We start from the raw sequence: 25,702 nt of genomic DNA, 5'->3' as shown, positions 1-25,702 counted from the left end.
GGAAGGAGACACAGCCATGAAAATCCTCCCCTATCAAACAAAATCAAGAAATGGTTGAATACATATAATATTTAGAGGCAAATAACAGAAGATAAAGCATACATGGTTAAAATCTTTCAAAATGGTTCCCTTTGGTTTGAACAGACATTTCTCCAAAGACATACAACGGACAATAAGCACGTGGAAAGATGCTCAACACAAAAATACAAATGACAAGGTGCTCAACATCAGTAGTCATTAGGGAAATACAAATCAAAACCACAATGAGATACCACCTCACACCCCTGAGGATGGCTATTAAAAAAACCAAACAAACAGAAAACAGTAAGTATTGGCAAGGAGGTGGAAAAACTGAAAGCCTCGTGCATTGTGGTGAGAATGTAAAATGGAGCAGACACTGTGCAGAACAGCATGGCAGTTCCTCAAAAAGTTAAAAATAATTACTCCATGTTCTGGCAACTCCATCTCTAGGTTTGTACTCCAAGGAATTCCAAGTAGCAACTTGAGCAGACATTTGTACACATATGTTTGTAACAGCATTATTCACAAAAGCCGAGAGGCGGAAACAATCCAAACGTCCTTTGGCAGATATTTGAGTGGATAAACAAAATGCAGTATGTCCATACAATCGAATATTATTCAGCCTTATAAAAGGAGGGAAACTCTCACATGTGCTATAAGAGAAACGAACCTTGAGGACAACATGCTAAGTAAAATGAGCCAGACACAAAAGAGCAAACACTTACATGAGGTACCTAAAGTAGTCACATTCCACTGGAAGTAAAATGGTGGTTGCCAGGGGTGGGGGGGGAGGGGAATTAGTGTTTAATGGGTATAGAGTTTTTATTTGGGAAGATGAAAAGGTTCTGGAGATGGATGGTGGTGATGGTTGCACAACAGTGCGAGGGAACATAATGCCACTGAACTGGGCACTTAAAAATGGTTAAAATGGGGAGTGTCTGGGTGGCTCAGTCAGTTAAGCATCTGATCTTGGCTTTGGCTCAGGTCATGATCTTGGGGTCCTGGAATGGAACCTCTCCTAGGGCTCCATGCTCAGCGTGGAGTCTGCTTGTCTCTCTCTCTCCTCCTCCACTCTCCCCCTCACCCTCGCATGCACGCGCGCTCTCTCTCTCTCAAATAAATAAATAAAATCTTTTAAAAAGTGTTTAAAATGGTTAAAATAAAACGGTAAGTTTTATTTATGTCTTTTGTTACAATAAAAAAAGAGTTCTTTTTGGAGCATGGGACTGGGAGGAAGGGTAGAGCAGAGAACCAATGCTTTTTTTGTTAAAAAGCCTTTTTCTTGTTTTATTTTCCTAAGACAGTGTGCATGGGTTTTTTTTTTTCCTTTAGATTTTATTTATTTTTAAGTAAACTCTACACCCAATGTGGGGCTTGAACCTACAACCTTGAGGTCAAGAGTCACATGCTCTACCAACTGAGCCAGCCAGGTGCCCCATACATGTTTTATCTCAACAAAAAATTTTTTTGAGAGAGAGAGAGAGCATAAGCATGGATGGGAGGGGTAGAGAAAGGAGAGAGCAAATCTTAAGCAGGCTCCATGCCTAGCCCCGAGCCCCATGCGGGGCTGGATCTCACAACCCTGAGATCATGACCTGAACTGAAATCAAGGGTGGGACACTTAACCAATTGAGCTCAACCAGACGCCCCTCAATAAAAGTTTTTACTAGCAGGCTTCTTGATGAGTGCCATTGATCATGTACAGGGACTAGCATGTTTGGTGAGGTTTTTTACAGCAAAGCAGTGAGTGCAAAGGGGTTGCTCAGACTTGGAATTAGTCTCGGAGTCAGATCTGGGAAGAAATCTTGCTCAATGACCTTGGGCAAATTTCTTTAATCTGGTGTAATTTTTCATAGCTCTCTGTTGTACTTGACTGGATATGAAAAATGTCCCTTTTAAAGAATCTTCACTGGATGTCTGAGGTGGGGGCTGTCTGGGTAGAAATGCAGAGCTCCTGAAGGAGAGGAGGAAAATAGAGACTGCTAGCAGCCCCGGCGAAGGAAAAGGGAGAGGAGAATGAGGAAGGGTTCTCATTTTGTTTCGTTTTGTGTTTTGTGTTTGTTTTTGTTTTTTTTTTAAAGTAGGCTCCACGCCCAATGTGGGACTTGAGCTCACGACCCTGAGATCCAAGAGTCAGATGCTCTACCGACTGAGGCAGCCAGGCGCCCCTGGATTCTCATTTTGAAAGTAGAGATGACGGTGCCCAGAGACAACCTAACACTCACACTCTGCCTGTCCGATCTGGTAGCCAGTACCCAAAACGAAAAACAAACAATGAGGCTGACAAAAAATTGTTCTAAAAACGGCTGTTTCTGATATTCAAACTGAAAGTGAAAATTGGGAACTTGTCCTGAGCGGCTATGCAGAGTAACATTACTTTGATCACAACCAGGAATTGATGGCAGACACAGGCAGATAGGATCTTAAAACAATCACAATTTTCTGGCAACTCAAAACTGAAAAACTTTATTTATTTATTTATTTATTTATTTATTAAAGATTTTATTTATTTATTTGACAGAGAGAGACACAGCGAGAGAGGGAACACAAGCAGGGGGAGTGGGAGAGGGAGAAGCAGGCTTCCCGCTGAGCAGGGAGCCCGATGTGGGGCTCGATCCCAGGACCCCGGGATCATGACCTGATCGGCCCTGCAGCCCAGGGCCAGTCTATTGTTCCCAAGGAAAACCTGCCCACAGATGACAGGCTCCACTTTCTCATCAAGCTGCCTTAGGGACGTAAGATGACAACAACAGCGGGCCCCAACAACAAAAAACCTTTCTCAGAGTGAACAGCTGCTGTCAATTGCTCACTCTTCCACCCTGCTTCCTGGGCTGTGACTCTGCCTGTCTGCATCTGACCCATTCCCCCAAGCCCGACTTAAATGCTGCCTCCTCCATGGTGCCTTCCTGCTCCCTTCCTTCCTCCAGGCTCTTTTTCTCCACCGTGCTGGGTATGACCCACGTGTCGTGGAATACGTTCACCTACCTACCACGACTGTCTTTAAATAACTAAGTAGTTGACCTCTCTGAGCCTGTTACTTTCTTTGAAAAACCGAAATAATGTCTGCCTTATAAGGCTGTTATGAGTTAAAAGAAATAACATATGTAAATCATAGCCCTGGACAGAATGCTCTTACATACGTAAGTCTGATGTTATCACTCTCAAACACATTCCCACGCAGCCCTGTACATTTACACAGGTTTTGTCTGTGTGTGGTAGGGCCCTTATCCTTTCTACTTTTTATAATAATTACTTGTGTTGATTGTAGGTCTTTTGGGGGCAGGGATGAGAGGGTGTAGTGAGAACAAACTGGATTTGGAATCAAAAGATTCAGGTCTGCCCCTGTGGGACTGAGGACAAGTTACTTCTCCCTGAGTTTCTTCCTTAATAAAAAAGAGACAACAGGGGCGCCTGGCGGGCTCAGTCAATTAAAGGGTTAAGCGTTGGGCTCTTGATTTTGGCTTATGTCAGTCACGATCTCAGGGTCGTGAGATCGAGCCCCCGCTTCAGATTCTCTCCCCCCCACCAACTCACATGAGTGCATGCTCTCTAAAAAAGACAGAGAGAGAACAATAAAATGCACTGTATAGTCTTTTTGTGTACTTTATCACAATGAGATAATGGATGCTCAAGGGCTTTAGAGATTGCCAAGTGCTAATGTATAATTATACAGTTGCCTTGTCTGGTTCCCAGAAGCCTGGCACAGTGCCTTGTTGGGGGTAGGAGGGGTGTGCACAAGGATTTGTGAAGTGAATATGTCATGGCACTGACTTCATTTGGTCTTCACAGTTGCTCTCTGAGAGAAACTTTGATGTGCCCATTTCAAAGATGAGCAAACTGAGGTGTGAAGTGGATAAAGTGCTTCACTTGTTCATTCATTCATTCATTCATTCATTCATTCATTCAGCAGACTTTTGAATGAGAACCACCATGCCTCAGACACTGGGGATACAAAGACAAAACTCCTCCCTCCCAGTCCAGAGTGGAGGACAGACGCATAAAGGTAAGTATAACACAAGGCAAGTTATGAATTATGGCTAATATTTATCAGGTACTTACTAAATTACTAAATGCCAGTCACTACGGTAAGCTCGTGGTGTTTTTCTCGTTCAGTCCTCCCCAGACTCTACCAGCTAGGTACCATTACTATGCACATTTCTCATCTCTCCATGCCTAAATAAGGCATGGTGATTGCTTAAGCTTTCGTAAACAGCAACTGGCAGAGCCAGAGGCCCTACCTTAGCCACCTAGCTCTAGCACCTCTGATAGTAAGGTAGCACATGGGACATTATCAGAGTCCCGAGGAGGGACCCCTAACGAGCTCTGGGTTTCACACTGGGGAGGTTTCCTGAAGGACTAGAAATGAGCTAAACAGAGGTGCATTGGGAAGCAAGGCCATCCCAGGAGAGAGAAAGGTGTGGAGGCTGATGTAGGAAAGACCTTAGGGTTCGAAGCCAGCGGCCAAGAAAGAATCCTTGAGACATCTCTGGTGCAAAAAGGTGGTTTTATTAAAGCCCGGGGACAGGACCGGTGGGCAGAAGGAGCTGCCCCGGGGTCACGAGGAGCGGCCCATTAAACACTTTCAAGTTGGGAGGGGGTTAAGACTTAGGCTATCGCCTAAGTCTCTAAGGAATTTTGGAAGCAAGGTTTCCAGGACCTTGAGGGGGCTAGCTATTGTTGGGAAAAGGTCATTTATTACTGTCTAATAAAACCTTAGTCATGAGATCCTTCAGATGTATATTGGTGGGTCATATGCTTGGGGGATGATTGCCAACGTGTATCTTATAGGGGTAGAGATAAAGGAAGTTTCCAAAGGAATTTTTATATGTTAAAGTAGACTTACAGGATCCTGGGGCGGGCGGGCGGGCGGGCGTGTGTGTGTGTGTGTGTGTGTGTGTGTGTGTGTGTCAGGCTTGCTTTGCCCTTAGCAAGGTTTTAACATGGAGGCAGCTGAGTTCCAAAAGGAATGTCACTCTGCCTGTTTTAAGGACTTATCAGTGGGCTGCAAGTAGTAAGGAAATTTAATAATTTTTCTTCTGCCTTTGTTTCCTACATCAGAGGCCACCTAATGGAAGTCTACAGAGCATCCCAGGCTAGGAGGGACTGGGGTTTGTGAGGGGACTGCAGAAGCAGGCAGGGCCCAGTCTAGAAAGGAGAGTGGTCCATATTCTAGAGGTAGCCAGAGGTTTGAAGGGTTTGAAGCAGAGGAAAAACTTGGTTAGATTTTTAGAACCGTCATCTGGGCAGCTGGGTAGAGATGGATGGCAGGGAGAGAGACTCAGAATAATCCAGGCGCGAGGTGATGGCCACGTGGACAAGGGCTGGAGCAGGGAAGAGGAGATAAGAGAGATTCAGAGGCTGAATTTTCAGGGTGATGATCACTTGGGGATTAAGTAAAGAGGACCGGAGCAATTTTGAAAGACGTGCAGTTCTGGCTCCTAATCAACGAGCATGGGGGTGATCTGATAAAGTCAGTTTGGGATGCAATCCAGGTCTCCTGGCGCCCAGTCCCGTGCCCTTTCGCCTCCTGGCGCTGCCAGCGACGGTGACGTACCCCGGGCCACTGGGGATAAACGGCCGCTCAGCCAGGTAACCGAACTCTCAACTTTGAACCCCACCCTTCCGGAGGTGGCGGCCACTGCAGTGTGCCCTCCTCGGCGCCAGACGGCGTTCCCGCACACGCCCTGGCCGCTCTGGCCCCGCCCTTCTCAGTGGCCGCGGAAGGTGACGTGGACACGGAAGTGGTCGTCGTCGCGGCGGCACCAGTGGGAGCTGGGCGCGGGGCTCAGAGTGCAGCGGGCGGTCGGGCGGACGGCGGCGTCTTGCACCTGCGGCGGCGGCGGACGCGGGCGTTGTCGGTTGGGTGCGAGCCCACTGAACCGACGAGCGGCTTCTCAGCCCCTCTCCTGCCCGTCGGAGCCCCCGGAGCCGGGACCGCTCGGCCGGCGTCACCATGACCAAGGCCGGTAGCAAGGGCGGGAACCTCCGCGACAAGCTGGACGGCAACGAGCTGGACCTGAGCCTCAGCGACCTGAACGAGGTCCCGGTCAAGGAGCTGGTCAGTACAGCCCCGCGAGGCCCAGGTCCCCGCCCCAGACTGACGCAGGCCGCTGTGCGGGTCGCCTCCTTTCGCACGCCTCAGTTTCCAGATCTTAAAACTAGGTGGGAGGAGTGGGACTGAGTTCGCGGGGAGCCCACCTCTGCCCGCAGTTTTCTTCCTGGGATGTACACGTGTCACATTGGCGCAGTTCCAGAAGATGAGAAGGTGCTGCTTGTTCGACCCTGGGCTTTTTACGAGTCAGGAGTGAATCTCCCCTCCTATCTGGGGGGCTTTCACAGCACTCACCTCCGTGTTTTGAGTCAAAATAGGCGCCCACGGAGTGGTTGCTGGCTGTTCGGAGAATGAATGAGTAAATGAATGAATGACTCCTCTGAGAAGTAGGCCTCTGGGTAGACCTGGGTGTGGCCCGGAACCTTGCATTTCTTGGAAGCTGGCAATCCCGGCTGGCTGTCCTGGCCCCTGAGGTGTCCTTCCTTGAAGACTGTGTAGTGTCACTGCTTGGTTGGCAAGGGCTCTTCCCAACTCAGCTTAAACTGGCTGGAATCCAGTTGCTGCTGCCCACCGCCACCCCCCCCCCCAACCATTCCCAAACTCCCAGCCAGGAAACTGAGGCCTGAGGTCCCAGGAAGATTAGTTTGTTGCCAAAGTGGAGTTAGATCATAGTCCCTGCTTTTCCCACCAGGTTTCCTACCGGCACACTAGGGTCACTTTGGGTGCCCTACATTTTCCTGCCTTTAATGAATTACATTTGCCTTTGGCACTTGGCTCTGTAGTGTGGAGGTTAGAACAGATTTCCAGTTCATACTTCAGTTCCGTTGAAGAGCTGCATCCCTGCCCTTGGCAAGCTAGTTAACCTTTATACCCAAAGATTTCCTCATTCATAAAATGGTGATAATAGTTCCCATTTTACAGGGCTGTAAGGATTAAGATTGTAATGTAATATACTTGGTAGGTAGTAAATGTTGGTGCATGCAGCTGTTATATTATTATTCCTACTATTATATTCCAGTGCTAATTTTTTTTTATTTGTTTAAAAAATATTTATTTATTTGAGAGACAGAATGAGATAGAGAGAGTACATGAGAGGGGGTAGGGTCAGAGGGAGAAGCAGACTCCCCGCTCAGCAGGGAGCCCGATGCGGGACTCAATCCCGGGACTCCAGGATCATGACCTGAGCCGAAGGCAGTCGCTTAACCAACTGAGCCACCCAGGCACCCTCCAGTGCTAATTTTTAAAGGCCTTCCTAATTGTGGGAATTTTCTCTGGAAAATGCCTCATGTCACTGAACCATTCCATGTGTTGGTTTGACATTTTGTTCTCATTCCTTTTTCTAGGCTGCCCTCCCGAAGGCCACCATACTGGATCTGTCCTGCAATAAACTGACTAGTCTACCGGTGAGATTGGCAGGCGAGCCCACTTCCTTCTAGAGCCCTGATGCTTCTTGTTTGAGGGAGTTATGTCTTAAGAGCCATAATTTCAGGACAGGCCGCAGACAAGCTATAACTGAATGGGAGTGTGCTGGGGGAGGGGGGGTGGTTTGTCTCAGCAAGAAGGGAAGCACAGTAGAGGCTTCATTCTTTAGAACAGTGGGAAAGTCAGGCCATGAAAACTAAAGTCAATAGAATGCTGGCTGAATCACTTATTGGGGTCATCTTTTTCTCTGCCTTATTTCATTCCTTTGAAAAATAGTTTACCTCCTTATCATGTAGAGGAGAGTAGAGGCCATTCTGTACGTTCCTCTGCATTCCAGGGAGAAAGCTGTTTATGAACAGCCTCCTTGTGTATCTTTTGATGAGGAACAGGAAAAAAAATGTGGCTTTTGGGGACTACTGTAGCATTATTCTCCTAACCCTTGAATTACTTTGAGACACTTTTTTGTTCAACACATCCAGCCTGTGGTCAGATCCTTTTCATTTTTCTTCCATAACTTCTCCCAGTTCTCCTTCTCCATTATATGCTTTGCGATGTCTTCAGTCTGCAGTCCTTTACCTTTGTAGGCCCCAGAGTGGTTCAGCTCTTCAGCCCCTCCTGGGTGATGGCAGGTCTGTGCTCCAGAGCAGCACGCCTTCACTGTCAGGCCTGAGTCTGTTGCCATTGTTGTGTTTACCAGTGATCACTCTGGCCGTGTCATTCCCTGCCCGGCTCCCCTGGGCTCTGCTCGGGGATCGGGTCTCAGAAGTTGGCAGTTTCTTCATTGGGTCCCCCATTAGTCTGTTCCCCTGCCAGTATTCCCCTGGGCCTCACTCATTCTCTCTAGCATCTTCCCGCAGCTCACCAAGAACCGTTTCTCACGATGAAAAAGCATCCGAGATCCCACTGCTTCTAGGAGGCATTTCACATCTAGTGAAAGTGTGGTGGCAAGTGCTTGCCGCCCACTGTGCGCGCTGTCTGTAGTCACGACGCGGCCCCCAGGGCACTTTTCAGTCTGAATGTGTTCAGTTGTTTGTGCCTTCCTCGGCAGTGCTGATCTGCTGGAGGTTACAGGTCCCCCGAGAGCGTGAGCAGGGCCTTTGTGCCGAGGTGGGAGTAGAACTGTAGATGGGTGCTATGCTAGGTGCTGCAAAGAAAAGAGAAGAAGACCGAGTACTTGAGGGGTGTTCGATCTTTTTAGGGAAGTGGATGGTCATGCTGCGCTTTGACAGCTCCTGAGAAAGGAGAGCATAGGGTGCTGTCGGGGGGCCAGACAGGCCCCTAGTCCCTCCAGGAGCAATGTGGAGGTCGGGTTGGAGGGTGCACAGAGCACGAGGGAACACACACTTATTTTGTGCCTCCTTTGTGCCACTCTGGACCCATCTCACTACTTAGAACAGAAGTGCTGGGGGTCAGCTGCATCTCCTTCCAGGTGGAAGAGCTGGTGGCGGGTAGGGTCAGGGTTAACCTGCATCGTCACTCCGAGCTGTGAGCCCGGGGCCTAGGTGTTCCCTGTCTGGGTCCTAGGCGGATTTCTGCGGCCTCACACACCTGGTGAAGCTGGACCTGAGTAAGAATAAACTACAGCAACTGCCGGCCGACTTTGGCCGTCTGGTCAACCTCCAGCACCTGGATCTCCTCAACAACAGGCTGGTGACCCTGCCCGTCAGCTTTGCTCAGCTCAAGGTAACAGTTCAGGAACGAGTGTTTCATGCTGGGCGAGGGATGGGTGGAGCACGGCCGTGAGTGGCTGGCACGAATACCACCTTGGGGGTGCTGCCTCGGAAGGCTAGGGCTTTCTTCCTGCTCCTTTGGTTCACCTTGAGGGACTCTGAACCTGGGCTTGACCAGCCTCTCTGTCCTATCTCTTCAGAGCCTGAAGTGGCTGGACTTGAAGGATAACCCGCTGGATCCTGCCCTGGCCAGAGCAGCAGGAGATTGCCTGGACGAGAAGCAGTGTAAGCAATGTGCCAACAAGGTAAGCACGAAGCTCCCGGGGGCTCCTCCACACGGTCACACGGTCCCCCGGGACTCCCTCTGCGTCCTCTTGTTTTTCCCTCCCAGGGCACACACCTCCCCTGTTCGAGGTTTCCGGCACTAAGGTCTCAATGAAATATGGCTGCTATCAGCCTGTCAGGCAGAGGGACCTTTGTTTCTGTGTTGACTTTACAAGTAGGAGAACAGTACTAGCTGTTCTACTGCAGAACTTCCATTCTTAAGAGACCGGGACCTTGGGGCGCCTGGGTGGCTCAGTCAGTTAAGCGGCAGCCTTCGGCTCAGGTCATGATCCCAGGGTCCTGGGATCGAGCCCTGCATCGGGCTCCTTGCTCCGTGGGGAGCTTCTCCCCTGCTTGTTCGCTCTTTCTCTCTCTGACGAATAGATCAATAAATAAAATCTTAAGGAAAGAAACCGGGACCTTGCCTAATCCAGCATTACACCATTGACAGTTCTTTAAATGGGACAAGATTATCTGAGTCACAGTTATTGTAGGAATTTTGATAATAAGTGTTGTTAATATTCGTAAGCTTATATACCTATAAGCAGACACATCTTGGGCAGATCTGACATTTGATTTCAGTCAAGGTTTCTGATGTAGGAGCGAGGAACTAAAGGCAGAACGGAAGGCAGGCGTTGCCAACAGCCCTGAAGATGCCTCGCGCTGCTTTTTTTTTTTTTTTAAGGATTTTTATTTTATTTTTAGAGAACGTATGCGAGAGGGGAGGGGCGGAGGCAGAGAGAGAGAATCCCAAGCAGGCTCCACACTGAGTGCAGAGTCCAACGTAGGGCTCAGGCTCATGACCCTGAGCTCACAACCTGAGCCAAAATCGAGAGTCGGACATTTAACCAGTTGAGCCCCCCCAGGCGCCCCATGCCTCGCACTGCATCTCTCTAACGCCAGCCATGGTCACTTTTTCCCTCCAGCTTTAGAACAGCTGAGCGCCAGATGGCTTACTTGGCCATGTTTAGGAGGCATGATGAACAGAAAGGACTCGAAATGCTTTAACTTCAAATGCTAGAATTATTGGAAGTGAAATGTGGGCATGGTGGGTCTCTAGGTGAATCTCAGGGATAATGGCTTTCCTTATCGTTAGTTCAGGGCTTCTTAGAAAGTCTCATCATGTGCCTCACCTGTTGTCACAGGAGACCAGGGACAAGGTCATTGCAGCCCGGTAGCCACGGCAACAGCTTTCCCTTAGCTGCAAACAGTACAAGTGATCAGTGAAGGCCCCGTGCTCTAGGTGTGCTGTCTATTCGGAAGAATAGCAGGAGCTCTGGCCAACCACCCTTCCTTTGTCCTGCGTGCTTTATGCCTCACCTCATGATCCTCATAACCCTGGGAAGTAGAGCTCCCTTCCATGTCTCTGACACAAGAAACGCTCACCATGCACACACTTTTCATTTATCCATGTATTCATTCAACTAATAATATGTTAAACCATGTGAAATTGCTGATATCCCACAAAGATCATTTTTATTGAGCACCAAGATCTTTAGTATTAGCATATAGCTTCCAGACAGAGCTCCAGGTAGCCCACTGCATTGTGGGTATGGTCACTGAAGCCATGCTCCCTGGCTCTGTGGCCCAACGTGGTCTCCCGAGTGCAGCGTGCAGCACACCGTTAGGCGTCGTAGTGGAGTGGCTCGGGCCAGCTGGGAAGAGGTCACTTGTCGCCAGGAGTTAGCTTAGACCTCACCAGCTCTGACTTTGTGTGGGTGCATGGGTCAGTTGCAGTAACTGATAAGCTTGGTGCAGAGTATAGCCCCTTTTAAAAATAATTTGTTAGCTGGACAGTATTTATCAAGTGCTTACTGTAGGCTGTGGACTGGCCCAGGTGGACAAAATCTGCCCTCCGGGGCTCCCAGTCCAGACTAGAAGAGTCACTCCCATTTCTGAGCTTGCTGTGTTGTCAACGTAACTCCTGATGTATTGGAGCCCGGGTGAAAAGGGATGTCTCTTAAACCTCTCGGCTCTTTAGCCACCCATACACCCCTTAAAAACACCGGAATGGTTGGTGTTTATTTAGTATTTGGAGTTCAGAGTGAGATGGGGACTTTGAACCTGGACTGCCTCCCAACATCAGGCTTGACCTTCCAACAGATTTTGCACTTCTTGTTGAGTGGCCATTGTTTAGTGAGCTTGACTCCCTTCCGAGAGGTTGCAGCAGGTTCAAGGCCCAGGACAGGGTTCCTCATGGCTTCAAAGCAGGCTCTTTTTTTTTTTTTTTTTTTTAAGATTTTATTTATTTGACAGAGAGAAAGACAGCGAGAGAGGGAACACAAGCAGGGGGAGTGGGAGAGGGAGAAGCAGACTCCCTGCCGAGGAGGGAGCCCGATGCGGGGCTCAATGCGGGGCTCGATCCCAGGACCCTGGGATCATGACCTGAGCCAAAGGCAGACGCTTAACGACTGCACCACCTAGGCACCCCTCAAAGCAGGCTCTTGCAGGGAGCCCAAGAGGTTAAGTCACTTGCTAAGGTCACACGTTTAGGAAGTGGTAGAGTCAGGACTGTGCTGGGCTCTAAGCTTTCACTCTGTCCTCTACATCCAAGGGATACCAGCTTCTAAAGATACAAACAAACCTAAAAAATAAGTCTTTTACCTCCTCCCCTCACCGTGCCCATAGTGAGAATCTCTGGGGCTCTCGGAGTCAGAGGCCATCCGTGACTGAGTGGATGAGGATTGAGGGGCTCTGGGCGCCAGGGCTTTGTCTGCTGGGTGGGCTGAAGGGCGCTTCCCTTCCTCCTAGAGGCTGCCTTGCTCTGTGTGCTGATGTGAGTGGGACAGGCTCTGGCCCCAGAGCTCAGAAGACCGTAGCTCTTAGCTGTGCTACTTTGGAGCCATGTGATGGGGACAAATCACCCCCCGCCCCCAGCCTTGGCTTTTTGCCTCTTGAAATGGGGAGCCAGGCAGTCGTTCATCAAACATGTATTGAGTGTCTAGCCGGCAGAGGGGACAGCAGTCTCCCCCCTTAGGGAACCTAGTGTTGTGACCGAGAGAGTAAGTTGCCTCCTGAGGACAGGGAGGGGCGGCACTTGCATAAGGTAGCCAAGGGAGCGAGGGCGGGGAGCCTTGGGGAGAAGTGCTGTCCCTGCTTGTCAGCAGAGTTGCTGGGGGATGGCGCGTGTTGGTAACTAAGGAGCAGGACTCCTTACACACTCCAGTTGGCAGCACGTTTCACAGATGTGTCTGCTCACAGCTTCACTGGCCTGGGCTCGAATGACCCATCTCCAGCTAAGGCCGGCGTTGTGAGTTAGGAGACAGGGACGCGACTGCCTCCCTTAACTGTGTTGCATGGGGCTGCACCAGCCTGAAAAGAGTAGGGGGCTCCTTGGAGCCTCCCTAGCGACGTGCGCCCGGCGGCGCCCCCTGCTCCGGGCACTTCAGCACCCCTCTCCCTCCGCAGGTGTTACAGCACATGAAAGCTCTGCAGGCCGATCAGGAGCGAGAGAGGCAGCGGCGGCTGGAAGTAGAACGAGGTACGTGCCATCCCTCCTCCCGCCGTCTTCCTGTCCTTTCCCAGCCGCTGACTCCTGTGTGGCAGGAGCTGGGGTCCGTGGAAGCGGCAGGGAGCCGTGTGGCGGTGTACGGCCTCATCTCTGTCCGACAGGTCTGTCCCTGATCCCCAGCTCCAGAGGCCTACAGCCTGCTGGGAGGGTTAAGAGGCATCAGAATTTAAGCATGGCCAAGACAGTCCCCTTCAAGCCCTCCCAGGGGCCCCCTGTAATAGGCAGTCCCCATTCCTGCACTTAACTCAAGCCTGAAATTGGAAAGATGGCCAGCAAGTCCTATGTGTGATGCTCCCTTCCCTCCGGGCCGCCCTGTGACTCAGCTTCCATGCTGTAGCCGGCCCTGGCACCTCCCCGCTCTGTGGCCTGTCTCCACACTCGTGCCTCCTCCGCGGCAGCCATGGAGATGTTCTTAAAACAGAAGTCAGTTATGCTGCTATTTACTTAAAAGGCTCTAATGGCTTCTGATGGAACTTAGGATGAAATTCAAACTTTATTTGGTCTCCGACAAGGCCCCCTGTGGCCCCAGCCTGCTTGCTTCCTCCGCTCTGTTCCACACGCCGGGGAGAGAATGCTGGTAACTCCAGCCGTACGAGCCTCTGCTGTTGCTCGAGCACTCCGAGGCCGCTCTCGCTTCAGGGGCTGTGTCTAGTTGCTTTTCCCTCGGGTCCTTACACAGCTGGGTTTGTGTGCTTCCTCATGTCTGCTCACATGTTGCCTTAGCATTACCATAACCCCTTCAGAAGCACCCTAACTTGGGTTGCCGTCTCGCCTGTCACTCCATCACAACCTCTCTTACTCTCTCTGTGGCTCACATCATTGTCTTCTTTACTCTTTATTCATTTGTCTCCGTCTCTAGAAAGCTTTAGGCACTGGAACCTGACTTGTCTTCACCGCTGGATCCCGAGCACTTAGAACAAGGCTTGGTGCACAGTGGGCGCTTGTTGGGGACTGACTTCTGAGCCCCCACTACTGGAGGGCTCCTGGGATTGGGGAGGGATGGGCATGGTCCTGGTCCTGGGCGAACCCTGAGATGGAGCCCGAGTGACACCAGGCCCTTATACATGTGCGGCCCCTGTGATGCCGTGTTTCCTTGGACCACGGCTGCTTGACCTCGTGCCGCCACAGGCTCTCTCCAGGCTGTGTGTAATGTGCCCTTGGCGTTCTCAGTGCCCAGCTGGAACTTGGAGCTTGTTTGTACATAGAAGAACAGTGGAAAGCTCCAGTACTTAGCGTACTACTCTTCAGCTACATTACGGGTCAGATAGGGTTTTAAGCCCTAACAGGACATTTAACTCCCTAATTTGTGGCATTCTGGCTTTGGAAAAATGTACTTCATGCTTCCAAATAACTCATTTGGAAGTGCATTTTTGGAAGCCAGTGATTTGTAGGTTGGGTACTGGATGTGAATGCACTTGAACCGTGAAGTAAATCAGAAGGCATCACAGACTCCTGAGGTGAAGTGTAGAGATTATCCTCTGACAAATTATTAGTCTTGCTTTCTCAGGAAAACATTTCCGTCTTCTCTCACTGTGAACTTGAGCACTCACTTCCTCTTCTTCCCTGCCCTTCCCATGCCACGTTCCTTTCCGAGACTTGGGAAGATAGGAATCCCATAGAATCCACACCCCTGCCGTCTCTTCTCTCGACAGCCTAGTTGTAGAAGGCGGTCACTCGCTGTGCTTTCTGAATCCCCCAGCTCGTCACCCATGCCCCTTATTACATCACCCTAATCTCTGCTGCACGGGGCTCGGGACCCTTTAATCCATTCAGCACACCCTGAGAGCAGCTTGTTGTGTCTGAGGGAGGGCTTACCTCTCTGAGAGCAGAGAGACCGCCGTTTCCTCTTAATACAGCTTACGTGACCTGTGGCATAAGGGAAGGGAGACCGAACCCAAGCTTTTAGTTCCTCGGGGAAGCACTCTTGCAGGTTGGGGGGGTGGTGAGAAGTCATTTTGGGGTGCATTTTCCTGCAGAGGCCGAGAAGAAGCGGGAGGCCAGGCAGCGAGCGAAGGAGGCTCAGGAGCGGGAGCTGCGGAAGCGGGAGAAGGCGGAAGAGAAGGAGCGCCGGAGAAAGGAGTATGATGCCCTCAAAGCAGCCAAGCGGGAGCAGGAGAAGAAGCCCAAGAAGGAGACGAATCAGGCCCCGAGTACGTGTTGGCAGCCACAGGGTTCCAGCTGGGGTTGCGAGGGAGCGAGGGCAGGGACCCTCGGGGAGAAGTGCTGGGGTCCCCCGGCAGGGGCCGTCGTGGTCAGATACAGCACACTGAGGCCCGGGAGGAGCTTGGAGGGTGTGCAGGGACTGGGGGGCCATCCTGGGGAGCAGGTGCACTGCTGCTCTGTCGCCCCAGAGCCGCATGCTGACGTGCCGGTGTTGGGGCAGATGTGGCTGAGCGCGCTCCCGCAACAGGGAGCTGCCCTTCTTGTCAGGGTTAGATGCCAAAATCGCGACAAGGCAGAGACATTGCCCTTAAAAGCCCTTCACGTCACCTGTGACGTGCATGTGGGCTTTCTGAGCGCTCGGCACCATCTCCAGGACGCCGGCACCGCCTCTCCTGCCTCTCTCTAGGTCGGAACGGAGCACACACTGTCTTTTTGCTTGAACGCCAGAGGAATCCTCTGGGTGCATGCTGTATAAAAACCACACTAGTGTCCAGCTGAGTTTGTGTGGTGAGGCGGCTCCATGTGCGGGGCGGGTCGCATAGCCTCTGGGTCAGCAGGGGCCCCGGGGGAGAGGCAGCTGGGAGGGCAAGGAGCTCCATTGGGTGGGCGGAGGCCTGGGGCCCTGCTGCTCGCCCTTGCTGGCCTTGAGCAGGCCGCCTAGCCACCTTTTTGTTTCCTTGTGTAAAATGAGGATCGGACCTCCTTACAGGGTAGCGTTAAGCGAGAAAATCTACGTGACAGGATCGTGCCGTTCTTGGTGTGTGGGCACTCCATCAAGTTTGTAAAAGTTTCGTCTAAAAAGATCTCAAAACCAATGTTTTAAAAAAATTAGGAATGTAACATATATATTCATTCCCGAGAACTAGAAGGGTTCGGAATATGTATCAGAAAATGGCGGTCACAGGGTTCCTTCCAGCAGCAGTCACCGTTGACAGGATGCTAGCTTACCTTCCCGGGTTGTCTTTAAGATTGATTTACTTGAGGGAGTGGGTGCATGCACAAGCAGGAGGGGTAGAGGGAGAGAGAGAAACTCAAAGCAGGCTCTGCGCTGAGGGTGGACCCGATGCGGGGCTTGATCCCATGACCCCAAGATCATGACCTGAGCAGAAACCAAGAGCCGGACGCTTAACTGACTGTGCTGCCCAGGTGGCCCTGGGGTTTCTGTTACGTGCATCTTCATAATAAGAACACAAACAATAGTAGCAGAGCTCCAGCCTGTTTCCCCAAATGGGCAGCACGCTCCCTGTGCTCAGTGCCCCCTGAAAAGCCCGTCCCCTGCCCCCGAGGGACCCTGGTCCCCGCGAGCTGTGTGAGGCACCCGGAATGAGTCCTCGTTCCGGGCATGCTCCCTGGAGACCCACTGGGGAGGTTTTCGGCCTTGGTCTGTGCATCAGCAGGGCGTATGAGCACCCAGGTGTTCTTAAAAGGTTTCGGGGCCTGGGGGTCTTCATTTGAGAAGGGGGTGTGAGTGGGTCTGCACAGGGAGGTGAGCATCCACCGGGTAGAGCATGCACCTCCTCAGACTGACCGAACCTTTCTGTCTGCGGTGCCCTGTCCCCGCAGAACCGAAGGCCGGCTCCCGGCCCCGCAAGCCGCCCCCGCGGAGGCCCAGCAGGACGTGGGCTGTGCTGAAGCTGCTGCTGCTGCTGCTGCTGTGTGCGGCAGGCGGGCTGCTGGCCTGTCGGGTGCCCGAGCTGCGGCGGCAGCCCCTCTGCGCCGGCGTCAACACCGTCTACGACAGCGCAGTCCGCGGCCTGCGCGGCCACGACATCCTGCAGTGGGTGCTGCAGGCCGACTCGCAGCAGTGAGCTTGTCCTCGACGCCCGCCGCCTCCCGGCCCTGGAGCTTGGATTCCTATGGAATTGGGTTCTGCGGGACACAGCCTGTTTGCGGCGTCAGACCTACCTGCCATCCTCAAGCGGCTGCTGACTGGTACTTGAGATCCCCTCTTCTGGGACTGCTTCGTTCCTTAGCCAGGGTTCCCGGGCGGGGTAAGGAGAAGCGGGAGGTGGGCTGGTTACCTGCATGCCTAAAGGAACAGGCTTGGGGTGGGCAGAGGGAAAAACAGCCTTTTCCAGTTGTTACACAAAGCTGTGTAAAGGCAAGGCTCGTTCCTACTAAACGGTCAGGTGAGCTGTCACTACGTTTATACTTTTGTATGTCACAAACCCTTTCTTTCATTCCTCCCTGCGTAGCCAGGGCAGATCAGTAGGCAGTGTGGTATTGGGGACTAAAGGAACACCATACTCAGCAAATCTAGCCTAAATTGGGGGGTGGGAGGGTATACCTATTTTCTTAAGGACCTCAGACATTTTAACGACCATACAAAATCTCAGGCTGTGAAGGGGACTTCAGGACCATCCAGTCCAATATAATACGTGCAGACAGGGAAACTGAGGCCTTCCATGACTTGCCTATGGTCTCCCAGCTAGTTTGAGGCACAACTAGACTCCCACTCCAGTATCCTCTCTTTCCATCATTTTTGCTTCTTTAACAATGTCTGGAGAGAACAGAACTCACAGCGGAACTGAGCGTCTCTCAGCTGGGGTGCAGACTCTTGGACGGTAGGCAGCTTTGTGTCCCACAGATAGAATTCCCCCAGCCGTGAGGGTCCGGGGCAGCTCCTGCAGAATCCTGCCCCCACTCGTGTGGCTGTCACCAAACGGGCCGGGCTCCTCGGCTCAGTGTTAGAGCATTCACTCCCCGATTGCCAGTAAACCAGGAGGTAGACCGTTGCGAAGCCATTCTGTGACAGCTGTCGGCAGTCGGTGTGACAAACTCAGAGGCAGCCTGCAAACTCAGGTTTCGTAGAGCCGGGGGTTTGGCATTATTTGGGTCTAGACCTAGAACCACCCCCGCAATGAAGGGAAACAAGTAGCACCATGGAGTTTTAAGTGGTGCGTTTACGAACGGCTAGCACAGACGGGGGCAGGACTGTCCGTTCTCCTGTCTGCCAGAGGAAGCCTCTTCTTGCTCTGTGGTCTCCTTGGCCTCCTGCTTTCACAAAAGCCAGAGGAAGGGATAACATATGGTCATCATGGTGCTCATTCACTGAAAACTCTCCATGGCAAGCTTCTTGTCTCTCCCTCAGGAGAGCAAGAACCTGTCATGATTCAGAGACAGAGTGGGGTCCAGCTTTCAGCCTTAGTGGCTCATTTGGATAGGACAGCCACTCGTGACTGTCCTCATACTGGAAGAGCGACTTCCTTTCCCCCCCACCGACAGCTCTGCTACAAAGGCCCACACCTTACTCAGAATCACTACACATTCCTTTGTCTTCCTCCAAGCTCCAGAGCCATTGGTACAAATGCTTTATTGAAACTAAATACATAGTATGTGAAATGAGATTAAGAGGATAGGGAAGGCAGCACAGGGATCAGACCCGCATGCGGGGGGCTGGCTGGGGCGGTCTCCGTGGGTGGGAGGGAGGCCGGGCACACGCAGCCCCATCTGGCCAGCCCGCTGAGGGAAGTTCACTCCTGATCTCGAGATCTGAAGCTGAGGTTCTTCTGGATTTCTACAATTATTAAATATGTGTCTGAGTGGTCTGTCTGTGTTCCTTCGTGTTCAGAGGGCTGCTGGGGTAGGGTGATTTGTGCACGGCAGCAGAGTGTCGCTGGGAGAGGGACACGGAATGCTTGTGCAGGTGAACGCAAGTATCTCAGCTGTCTGTCCCAAGCTGGCAGGGAGACTTCTACGGATACTGACACCCAGGAAGGAGTCTGTGGTGAGCCCGGCCCAGGCTTGTGCTCCAGGAGGGGCTCCCAGCCTCTTCCCGTGGTCCCCTTCGAGCTGGGTGAGGTGAAAATCTCCAGCTTTTCATCCTGGTCCCCCAGGGCTGGCATCAGTCTGCACTGTCTAAAGAGAGATCTGGCTGCAGAGCAGTCATCTGAAGGTAGATGCGCCTGGCGAGCTCTGGTCCGACACGGCGGGAGGTGGCGGTCACACCTTCCCCACGGCGCACCTGTATGTCTGCAAGCAAATTCTGGCGTTCTTGCTCGGAGAGACACCGCCTGTAAGCCTGAAAGTGGCAAATGACCTCTCAATACTGTACTACCCAGGGTCACCCCTGTCCATCAGCAAGGGGGCCGTGAGCTTGGGTGGGGGGGATGAGAGCCTGTCCACTGTGCCTGGGTCAGTGTTCACTGATCTCAGCAGGCCTGTACTGCTGACTACCAGTGCCCTCCACGGAAACTGCCTGGGAGTCCACTAAAGCCACAGGGTGTTGGGGGATGACCGCTGGAGCAGCCTACCTGGACCAGAAGCTGGGGGGAGGGATATGTGTCCACAATGGCGCTGGCCATTTCCAGGCTGACTCGGTTCAGCTGCTGAATCTGTCTCCTCCAGACCAGTGCGAGTCCCCTGCCCGTGTGGTCCACCTTTGCCCCTCCAGCCCAGTCACTCTCCAGGCAGAAGGAGAAACTAGTTTGGTCTCGAAGCTTCCTGTGAACAGCAGTTGAAGAGCTGTGAGTCACTCGTCACTCCATCTGTCCCCTTCACTGGGAACTTAAAAACCCTGCCTCCACCGACCTCACGAGCGCCTATTTGGGTGCTCACTTTGTCCCCAAACAGTGCTAGTTGCTGGTTCCCTTAAAAATGATATCTAGTCCTTCTCATTAAGAGAGAAGATGCCAGAAAAGTACCAAATTGTTTCCCATGTTGACATTGGGTTGTATGGACCAGAGGCAGTGTGCATTGCTGTCAGGCAATCTGGGAGTCTGGTTCCACTTCTCACTTGCTAGGAGCTCAGACAAGGCAGTCTTCAGGCCTCTGTTCCCTTGGGTAGAAAATGAGGGACTTGGACTGGACTGAGGTCCCTTACTATTTTAAATTCTGACCATGAACACTCCCAGAGCTAAGTAGGCTAAGAATTTGTTTTATGAGGACTTATGACATCGTGACCTGACCTGGGACGGATCTTGGTAACCTGGCTCACGGGTGACCCAGCACCAGCCTGGAGAACATGAACTTACAGAGGAGCTACTGCAGAACGTTTTAAAGGGACTGGGCTTGAGGGCTCCTCACAAGCATCCCCAGCGTGAGGTTGGCTCCGTCCACCACCAGCCTCACAGACAAGGGGCTGGCGGCAGAGTTCAGGGGAAAAGGACATGTGTGGGGACCAGAACCGCTACACGGCACAAGGCCCAGCAGTGGAGCCAAGACTTGCTGGGGCACTCACTTGAAGGGCGCCTCAGCCACAGCCTTCGTAAACGCGCATGCGAAGTCAGCCAGCTCTTTCCAGCTCTGCACCATTCGGGCCTGGGCTTGTGTGTACAGCTGCATATCCACCAAGGCCTAGAGACCCAAAAATAGGACGGGTTGGAGGGGCGGAGGGAGACTTGTCCGAAGTTCCTCTCTCACGCCCACCGAACCTGCACCCCAGCCCCTTGGCTCCCTGTTTAGCCCCTTCTCTCCTACTCAATGCCAAGGCAGAAAGGCGTGTCCAGCGGGCACTTGGCTCCTGATCTAGAGCAAATCGGGTTCAATGAGAGTGGGAGCCCAGCCTGACTCAGGCAACACGAAGTTCTTACCTCTTCCACGTCTACCCTGGACACCATGCAGCCTGTGTTGGCCTCTGGTCGTCTCTGCTTCTTCTCCTTGGCCTGTTCCCTATCTGCCACTCCCTGCTTCCTTCTTCTTGGAGGGTTTGGAGCACTGTAACTGGGGAGGAAATTAGACAGCAGCAGCTCCAGGCTGAGCTCGGGCAGAACAGGGGTGAGAGAGCAACCAGAGCACAGGGCTTGTTAGGGGGACCCAGATGTGGGATGAGTAAGGTCACCCCTGGTGGAGCTGCCCCTTTTCATGCTAAGTCTCAAGGACCAATTCGAACCTGAAGCATTGCTCCTGATCCACAATCACCAGCGACAGAGCTTTCCCAGCTGCCCTTGCTGTGGCGTCAGTCACAAAGCTCCGCAGCGTCTCCTTCCCCTTCTCAGTGCCGCCCACATTTCCCTGCGTGAAGGGCAGACACTGCGTTAACGTTCGTTCCCTAGGCTCGGTCAGCCCTCTGTCCCATGCCTCAGTGCCCAGCCTGCTCTGCCCACCTCCTTGAAGTTCTGGACCATGGACACGAACGCCTCTGCCGGGAGCAGTGCCAGCACCATCGGTTCCTCCACCCAGTCTTCCTGTCCATCCTGCCAAAGGACCCGGAACCCAGCACAGGGAGGCAGGTCAGCAGGTGCTCAGCACCTGTGAGAGACCCAGGCCTTTGGGGTGAATGAACACACCTGCACCAGCTGAGCCCATTTTTGCATTATTCTTTTTCTTCTGGAATGAAGCCAGGTGGCAAGAAATGATAACCCATGACCCCGTCCCTCCCCAGTCCTCTCAACTGTCCAACTTTGGTGAACCGCGTCTCAGAGGCGGTGAAGAAGAGGAGTTGAAATGGGCTGAGAACTGCCAATGTTTCTGTACGCTCTGGATAGGGGAATGGAGGGAAAGGAAACTTCCAGAGGGTTTTGTGCAAATAAGTACTTGGCCTTTGAGGGCAGAGGCTGACCAGGAGATGAGTGGCTCTTACAGACACACGGGTTGTGTGTGACAAAGACGAGAGCCATGAGGGGAGCTGCTGCCTGGGAGGGCCCGTCCTCTGCACCATCACCACAGGGCGGCCTCCCGCGAGACACTCCCGCAGCAGTCGGAGTGGCGGAGCCCTGGGAGCAGGGCTCGTGGGGAGGCTTTTCTCACTGGGTCCCTATAAGCCAACGCTAAGACCCATAATACAGCCAAGTGTGGCGGGAGGAGCGCTGGCCTCTAGTTTCCGCTCTGCCACCAATCGGCTGTGACCCTTCACAAAACTTTCAACTTCTCCCACCCAGCTCCCCGCCTGTGACGTGGGGTGACAGCTCCCTCCGTGTATGGGGACTGCCACGGGCATGGGAGCGAGAATGTGGAAGCACCTTGAAAAGTCACTGCGATATGAATATAAAGATTTGCTAATCCCCCGAATTAAAAGGTGTGCAATTGCCGTAAATTACTGAGAAAATAATGAGATCCAAATGAGAGGGGAAGAATTTTGTTTCAGGCTCCATGCCCAACGTGGGCCTTGAACTCATGACCTTGAGATCACGAGTCTCATGCTCTACCAACTGAGCCAGTCAGGCGCCCCAAGAGAGGAAAAAAAATCTTAAGGTTTCATCTAGAGACCCTTACAAATGTGGAGTATTTTGGATTCGCAGGTAAGAGGAACGGAAGGCACAGGAGCTGTAGAAACCTCGGGAGCCTGGGCCAAGGAACAAACGTTTGCTGTGTGCCTACTATGTGCTTGGGGCTTGGTTATCTCAGTCCCCACAACATGGGGCACCCAAAGGGATACAACAGTGTTGCTGTTTTACAGATGAGGCACAAAGAAATGAACTAATTTGCCCAGGGTCATAGCAATAAAGCCCTGGGGCCTGAAATTCAAGCACAAGCCCACCTATTCCCAAAGCCCAGTGTCAGAAATCCTATGCAGATTATCTGCGTTCTGCCCCGCAGGTCCACTCTCCCCCTTCCCGCTCTGCTCTCTGCAGAAGACCACATCACCAGGCCCTCTGGTGCAACTGGCCAAATGGGAATGGTGGGTGGGAAACCCAACAGGAGACTGGAGAGGAGAAGGGAAGGAGGGAGGGAGGAGTGAAGTCGAGCTCTTTCCCTGGCTCCCTCGAAATGGGTCACTTAGGGTTTGCTATGTTCCTCTACGGGAGGTCAAGCTTCTCTCAAGGGGGTCCTCTCTACATTTCTCTCTCCTTCTGGATTCTGGGAACCACTTCCTCCCTTCATCTCTTCAGGCCTAGGCATGGTAACAAATATGCTGGGGTCTTCAACCAGGGCCAATTTTTCCCCACAAGGGACGTGTGGCAACATCTAGACATTTTCGATTGTCAGGACTGGGTTTGGGGGGTGCTTCTGGCATCGAGCGGGCAGAGGCTAGGGAGGCTGCTCGACCTTCTATAGTGCACAGGACAGCCCCTCACAACAGAGAACTATCCGATTTGAAATGCTGACTATACCCGAGGTGGAGAATCCCTGAGTTAGTGGTGTCATTACCGTGAGGTGCTGTGTCGTCCCCTGTAGTAGCCCTGTATCCTGCTCACACTTTAGAACACTGTTCCTTTCTTACATCTTCCTCAAATTATCCTGTCGAGCGTGCCAGCTGATTTCCTGCTGGGATCCTGACTAATATTCTTTAGAATGAAAGCGCATTTATCGGGGAGCTCGGAGGGGGAGGAGAGACATCAGCCAGAAAACCGCTACCTCAGCTGGTGCAGCCCTTCTCCTCCAGGTGATGCTGCAGGGCACGGCCTGCGCCTCGATCACACAGCGGCACTCCATGGACTGCAGGGCTCCGAGGAGCTGGCCTCCCCCTTCCGTCTGCAAAAGCACTGCAACAGACGATGAGAGAGGGGCGGTCAGGGGCTGGCCCAGAAAGCGGGCACCCCATCTTGGGAGGAAGACACATGCTAGGAGGACCTGGATCCAGCCCCACGACGACGTGCTTTAAGCATTCCTCGGGCCTCTGAGCTTTCAGCCTATTAACCGGGGCTGCCTTCTTCGTCCTCTCCTGTTGTCTCCACGGCTGGCATCCCTGCAAGCCTCTCCTCTGGACCTTCTGGCTATGCTTGGTTCTCTTCTGAAATGGGGGGATCTCAGCATTTGTTTTGGTTATGGTCCAGCTGCCATTCGGGACAGGGCAGGTAGCTTTGAAGGCCAGAAGCTGATGGCGTGGATTGTCTCCCGCAAGGTCCTTGTTAGTTGATGCATGTCTCTCTGAGGTTTCATGGAGGGGAAGATCAGGGACCTTTGGAAAGGTTTGGTTTTCCCAGTCACGTGATGCTCCTTCACTATTTTGATGATCCCATACACTTTTAACTGGGGAGCCAGAATCCTCAGGGCTCAGTTGCTTGCATGTCAAAAACTTACACGTAAGCCTCTCAGCCAGGGGAGCTAATTCTTCCTCATCCTCACTTTCACTGCTTAGCACCCTAACTGGCTCTGTTTGTGTGACAGGTTCAGCCGTGTCTGGGATAGGTGGTACATCTTTCAACCTTGGTGACGGAGGACAGGAGGCCTCAGAATCTGAGGTGTCAACCACAACGATTTTTGCCTCCCTCTGAGGCTGGCTCCTCTTTGTTGAAGATGGTTCCTTCTTCAGGAAGGCAAATGTTGGCAACTCTTCCGAGTCACTCTCACTAGAATCCAGTGCAAGCGATGACTTCTTTAGAGCCATCAGTACGTGCTGTCAAATTAATCCCCTGAAAGGAAAAGAGGTGAGATGCAGACTGTAGCACTGAACTCAGTCCATTAGACATGTTCTGTGGCCAAACTTTATGGAAATACATACAATATGGAAACAGAAAAACAGGATACTGTCCCAACACATTCAATCTGGAACTCAGCTGTCTGTAGTCTAACAGGACTCCTCAAATCCCTTCTAGGTCAAGGTGACCTAGAAACAAAGTGGAGATTACTATCAGAAATGTTAATGCAGTAGTAACAAGACTCAACACCACCCCCCTGTTGATCTCTGCATTTGAAATGCAGATGTCAAGTCATCCTTTCTTTAAAATTTGAGATATAATTCACATACCATAAACTTCTCTTTCAAGTGTACAGTTCAGTAGTTTTTAGTATATTCACAAAACTGTGCATCACTAATTCCAGAATATTCTCATCACCCCAAAAAGAAATCCCATAGCCATTAAGCAGTCACTGTTCACTTCCCCGTCCCCCAGCTCCTGACAACCATAAATCTACTTCTGTTTTTTATGGATTTGCCTGTTCTGGATAGTTAGTACAAACAGAATCATACAGCCTGTGGTCCTTTGTGACTGCCTCCTTTCACTTAGCATGTTTCTCAAGGTTCATTTATGTTATGGCGTGTGTCAGTATTTGATGTCAGCATTTCCATAAAAAGCTGAATAACATTCCACTGCATAAATCTGCCACAATTTGTTTCTCTGTTCAGCACTAACGGATATTTGGTTTCCGGGTTTTGCCCATTATGAATAATGCTGCCATGAACATTCATGTCCAGGTTTTTGTGGGGACAGGTTTTCAATTCTCTTGCATGTATACCTGGAAGTGCAACTGCAGGGTCATGTACAAGAATCACTCTTAGAATAAACGTTCACTAACACTGTAGGTGTAACCCCGGATGGGCCACGTAACCTCCCTGAGCGTCGCTTTCCAATACAGTAAAACAGAGATGTGATAACAACACGTACTTCATAAGATTGTGCGAAGTAACTGAAATCGTGCCTTTACCAGCGCTTAGCACAGCACGTAGCCGATAGTAAGCACTCGGTAAATGACGCTGAAAGTCTAGGGAGGGACCTCCTCTGAGTCCGCTCCCTGCACCTCGCCAGAGTCCGGCAAACCGAGGTTGCCTGCCAGGCCGGTCCGGCGCGTCCTCACCGCGCGGCGGAGCCCCGGACACCCTGGTCACCGAGGCCCTGCCGGGCGGCGCTCAAAAATCCGGCCCCTAATAACCAGTAAGTCAGACAAATGAAAAAAAAAAAAAAGAAATTCAGAAAGACATGATAAGCAAAGAAAACAGTA

At 51.9% G+C, this 25,702-nt stretch overlaps 2 protein-coding genes and 1 non-coding gene across 4 annotated transcripts; 1 reads left to right on the top strand and 2 right to left on the bottom strand.

The window, feature by feature from the left end:
- The first annotated feature begins 5,762 nt into the window (after positions 1–5,762).
- LRRC59 (leucine rich repeat containing 59) lies at positions 5,763–18,711 on the top strand. Its single transcript, XM_028093708.2, has 7 exons — positions 5,763–6,079; positions 7,417–7,476; positions 9,020–9,178; positions 9,366–9,470; positions 12,898–12,970; positions 14,977–15,150; positions 16,727–18,711. Exons 1-7 carry the CDS (start codon positions 5,975–5,977, stop codon positions 16,969–16,971), a joined length of 921 nt encoding a protein of 306 aa, XP_027949509.1. The 5' UTR covers positions 5,763–5,974; the 3' UTR covers positions 16,972–18,711.
- Positions 18,458–25,579, bottom strand: EME1 (essential meiotic structure-specific endonuclease 1). Of its 2 annotated transcripts, XM_028093706.2 has the most exons (10): positions 25,369–25,579; positions 24,486–24,590; positions 23,615–24,396; positions 23,399–23,526; positions 21,208–21,297; positions 20,994–21,115; positions 20,695–20,824; positions 20,343–20,458; positions 19,417–19,606; positions 18,458–19,184 (listed from the first exon to the last, which is right to left on the bottom strand). In XM_028093706.2, the coding sequence occupies exons 3-10, from the start codon at positions 24,369–24,371 to the stop codon at positions 19,008–19,010; spliced, it is 1,710 nt and encodes a 569-aa protein (XP_027949507.1). In that variant the 5' UTR covers positions 24,372–24,396; positions 24,486–24,590; positions 25,369–25,579; the 3' UTR covers positions 18,458–19,007. The 2 variants fall into 2 exon arrangements, with proteins under 2 accessions (XP_027949507.1, XP_087884448.1); XM_088028322.1 differs by lacking the exon at positions 21,208–21,297.
- TRNAT-CGU (transfer RNA threonine (anticodon CGU)) lies at positions 22,194–22,266 on the bottom strand. Its single transcript has one exon. It is a non-coding gene; the product is annotated as a tRNA-Thr (tRNA).
- Positions 25,580–25,702: the final 123 nt, after the last annotated feature.

This window comes from Eumetopias jubatus, unplaced genomic scaffold (assembly GCF_037043125.1).
Source record: "Eumetopias jubatus isolate StellerSeaLion01/CBP00866 unplaced genomic scaffold, mEumJub1_p1.0 scaffold_10, whole genome shotgun sequence".
Lineage (NCBI taxonomy): Eukaryota > Metazoa > Chordata > Mammalia > Carnivora > Otariidae > Eumetopias > Eumetopias jubatus.
The sequence above is the reverse complement of the archived record's forward strand: the minus strand, read 5'-3'. Positions and strand labels throughout refer to the sequence as shown.

Excerpts from the sequence above, each read along its gene's own strand:
- EME1 (XM_028093706.2), bottom strand. The coding sequence starts at position 24,371 with ATGGCTCTAAAGAAGTCATCGCTTGCACTGGATTCTAGTGAGAGTGAC. Across the intron at positions 21,116-21,207 it reads TGGTCCAGAACTTCAAGGAG|GGAAATGTGGGCGGCACTGA; the intron begins GTGGGCAGAGCA and ends CCCTTCACGCAG. Across the intron at positions 20,825-20,993 it reads GATCAGGAGCAATGCTTCAG|TTACAGTGCTCCAAACCCTC; the intron begins GTTCGAATTGGT and ends TTTCCTCCCCAG.
- LRRC59 (XM_028093708.2), top strand. The coding sequence starts at position 5,975 with ATGACCAAGGCCGGTAGCAAGGGCGGGAACCTCCGCGACAAGCTGGAC. Across the intron at positions 9,179-9,365 it reads TCAGCTTTGCTCAGCTCAAG|AGCCTGAAGTGGCTGGACTT; the intron begins GTAACAGTTCAG and ends CTATCTCTTCAG. Across the intron at positions 9,471-12,897 it reads GTAAGCAATGTGCCAACAAG|GTGTTACAGCACATGAAAGC; the intron begins GTAAGCACGAAG and ends CTCCCTCCGCAG.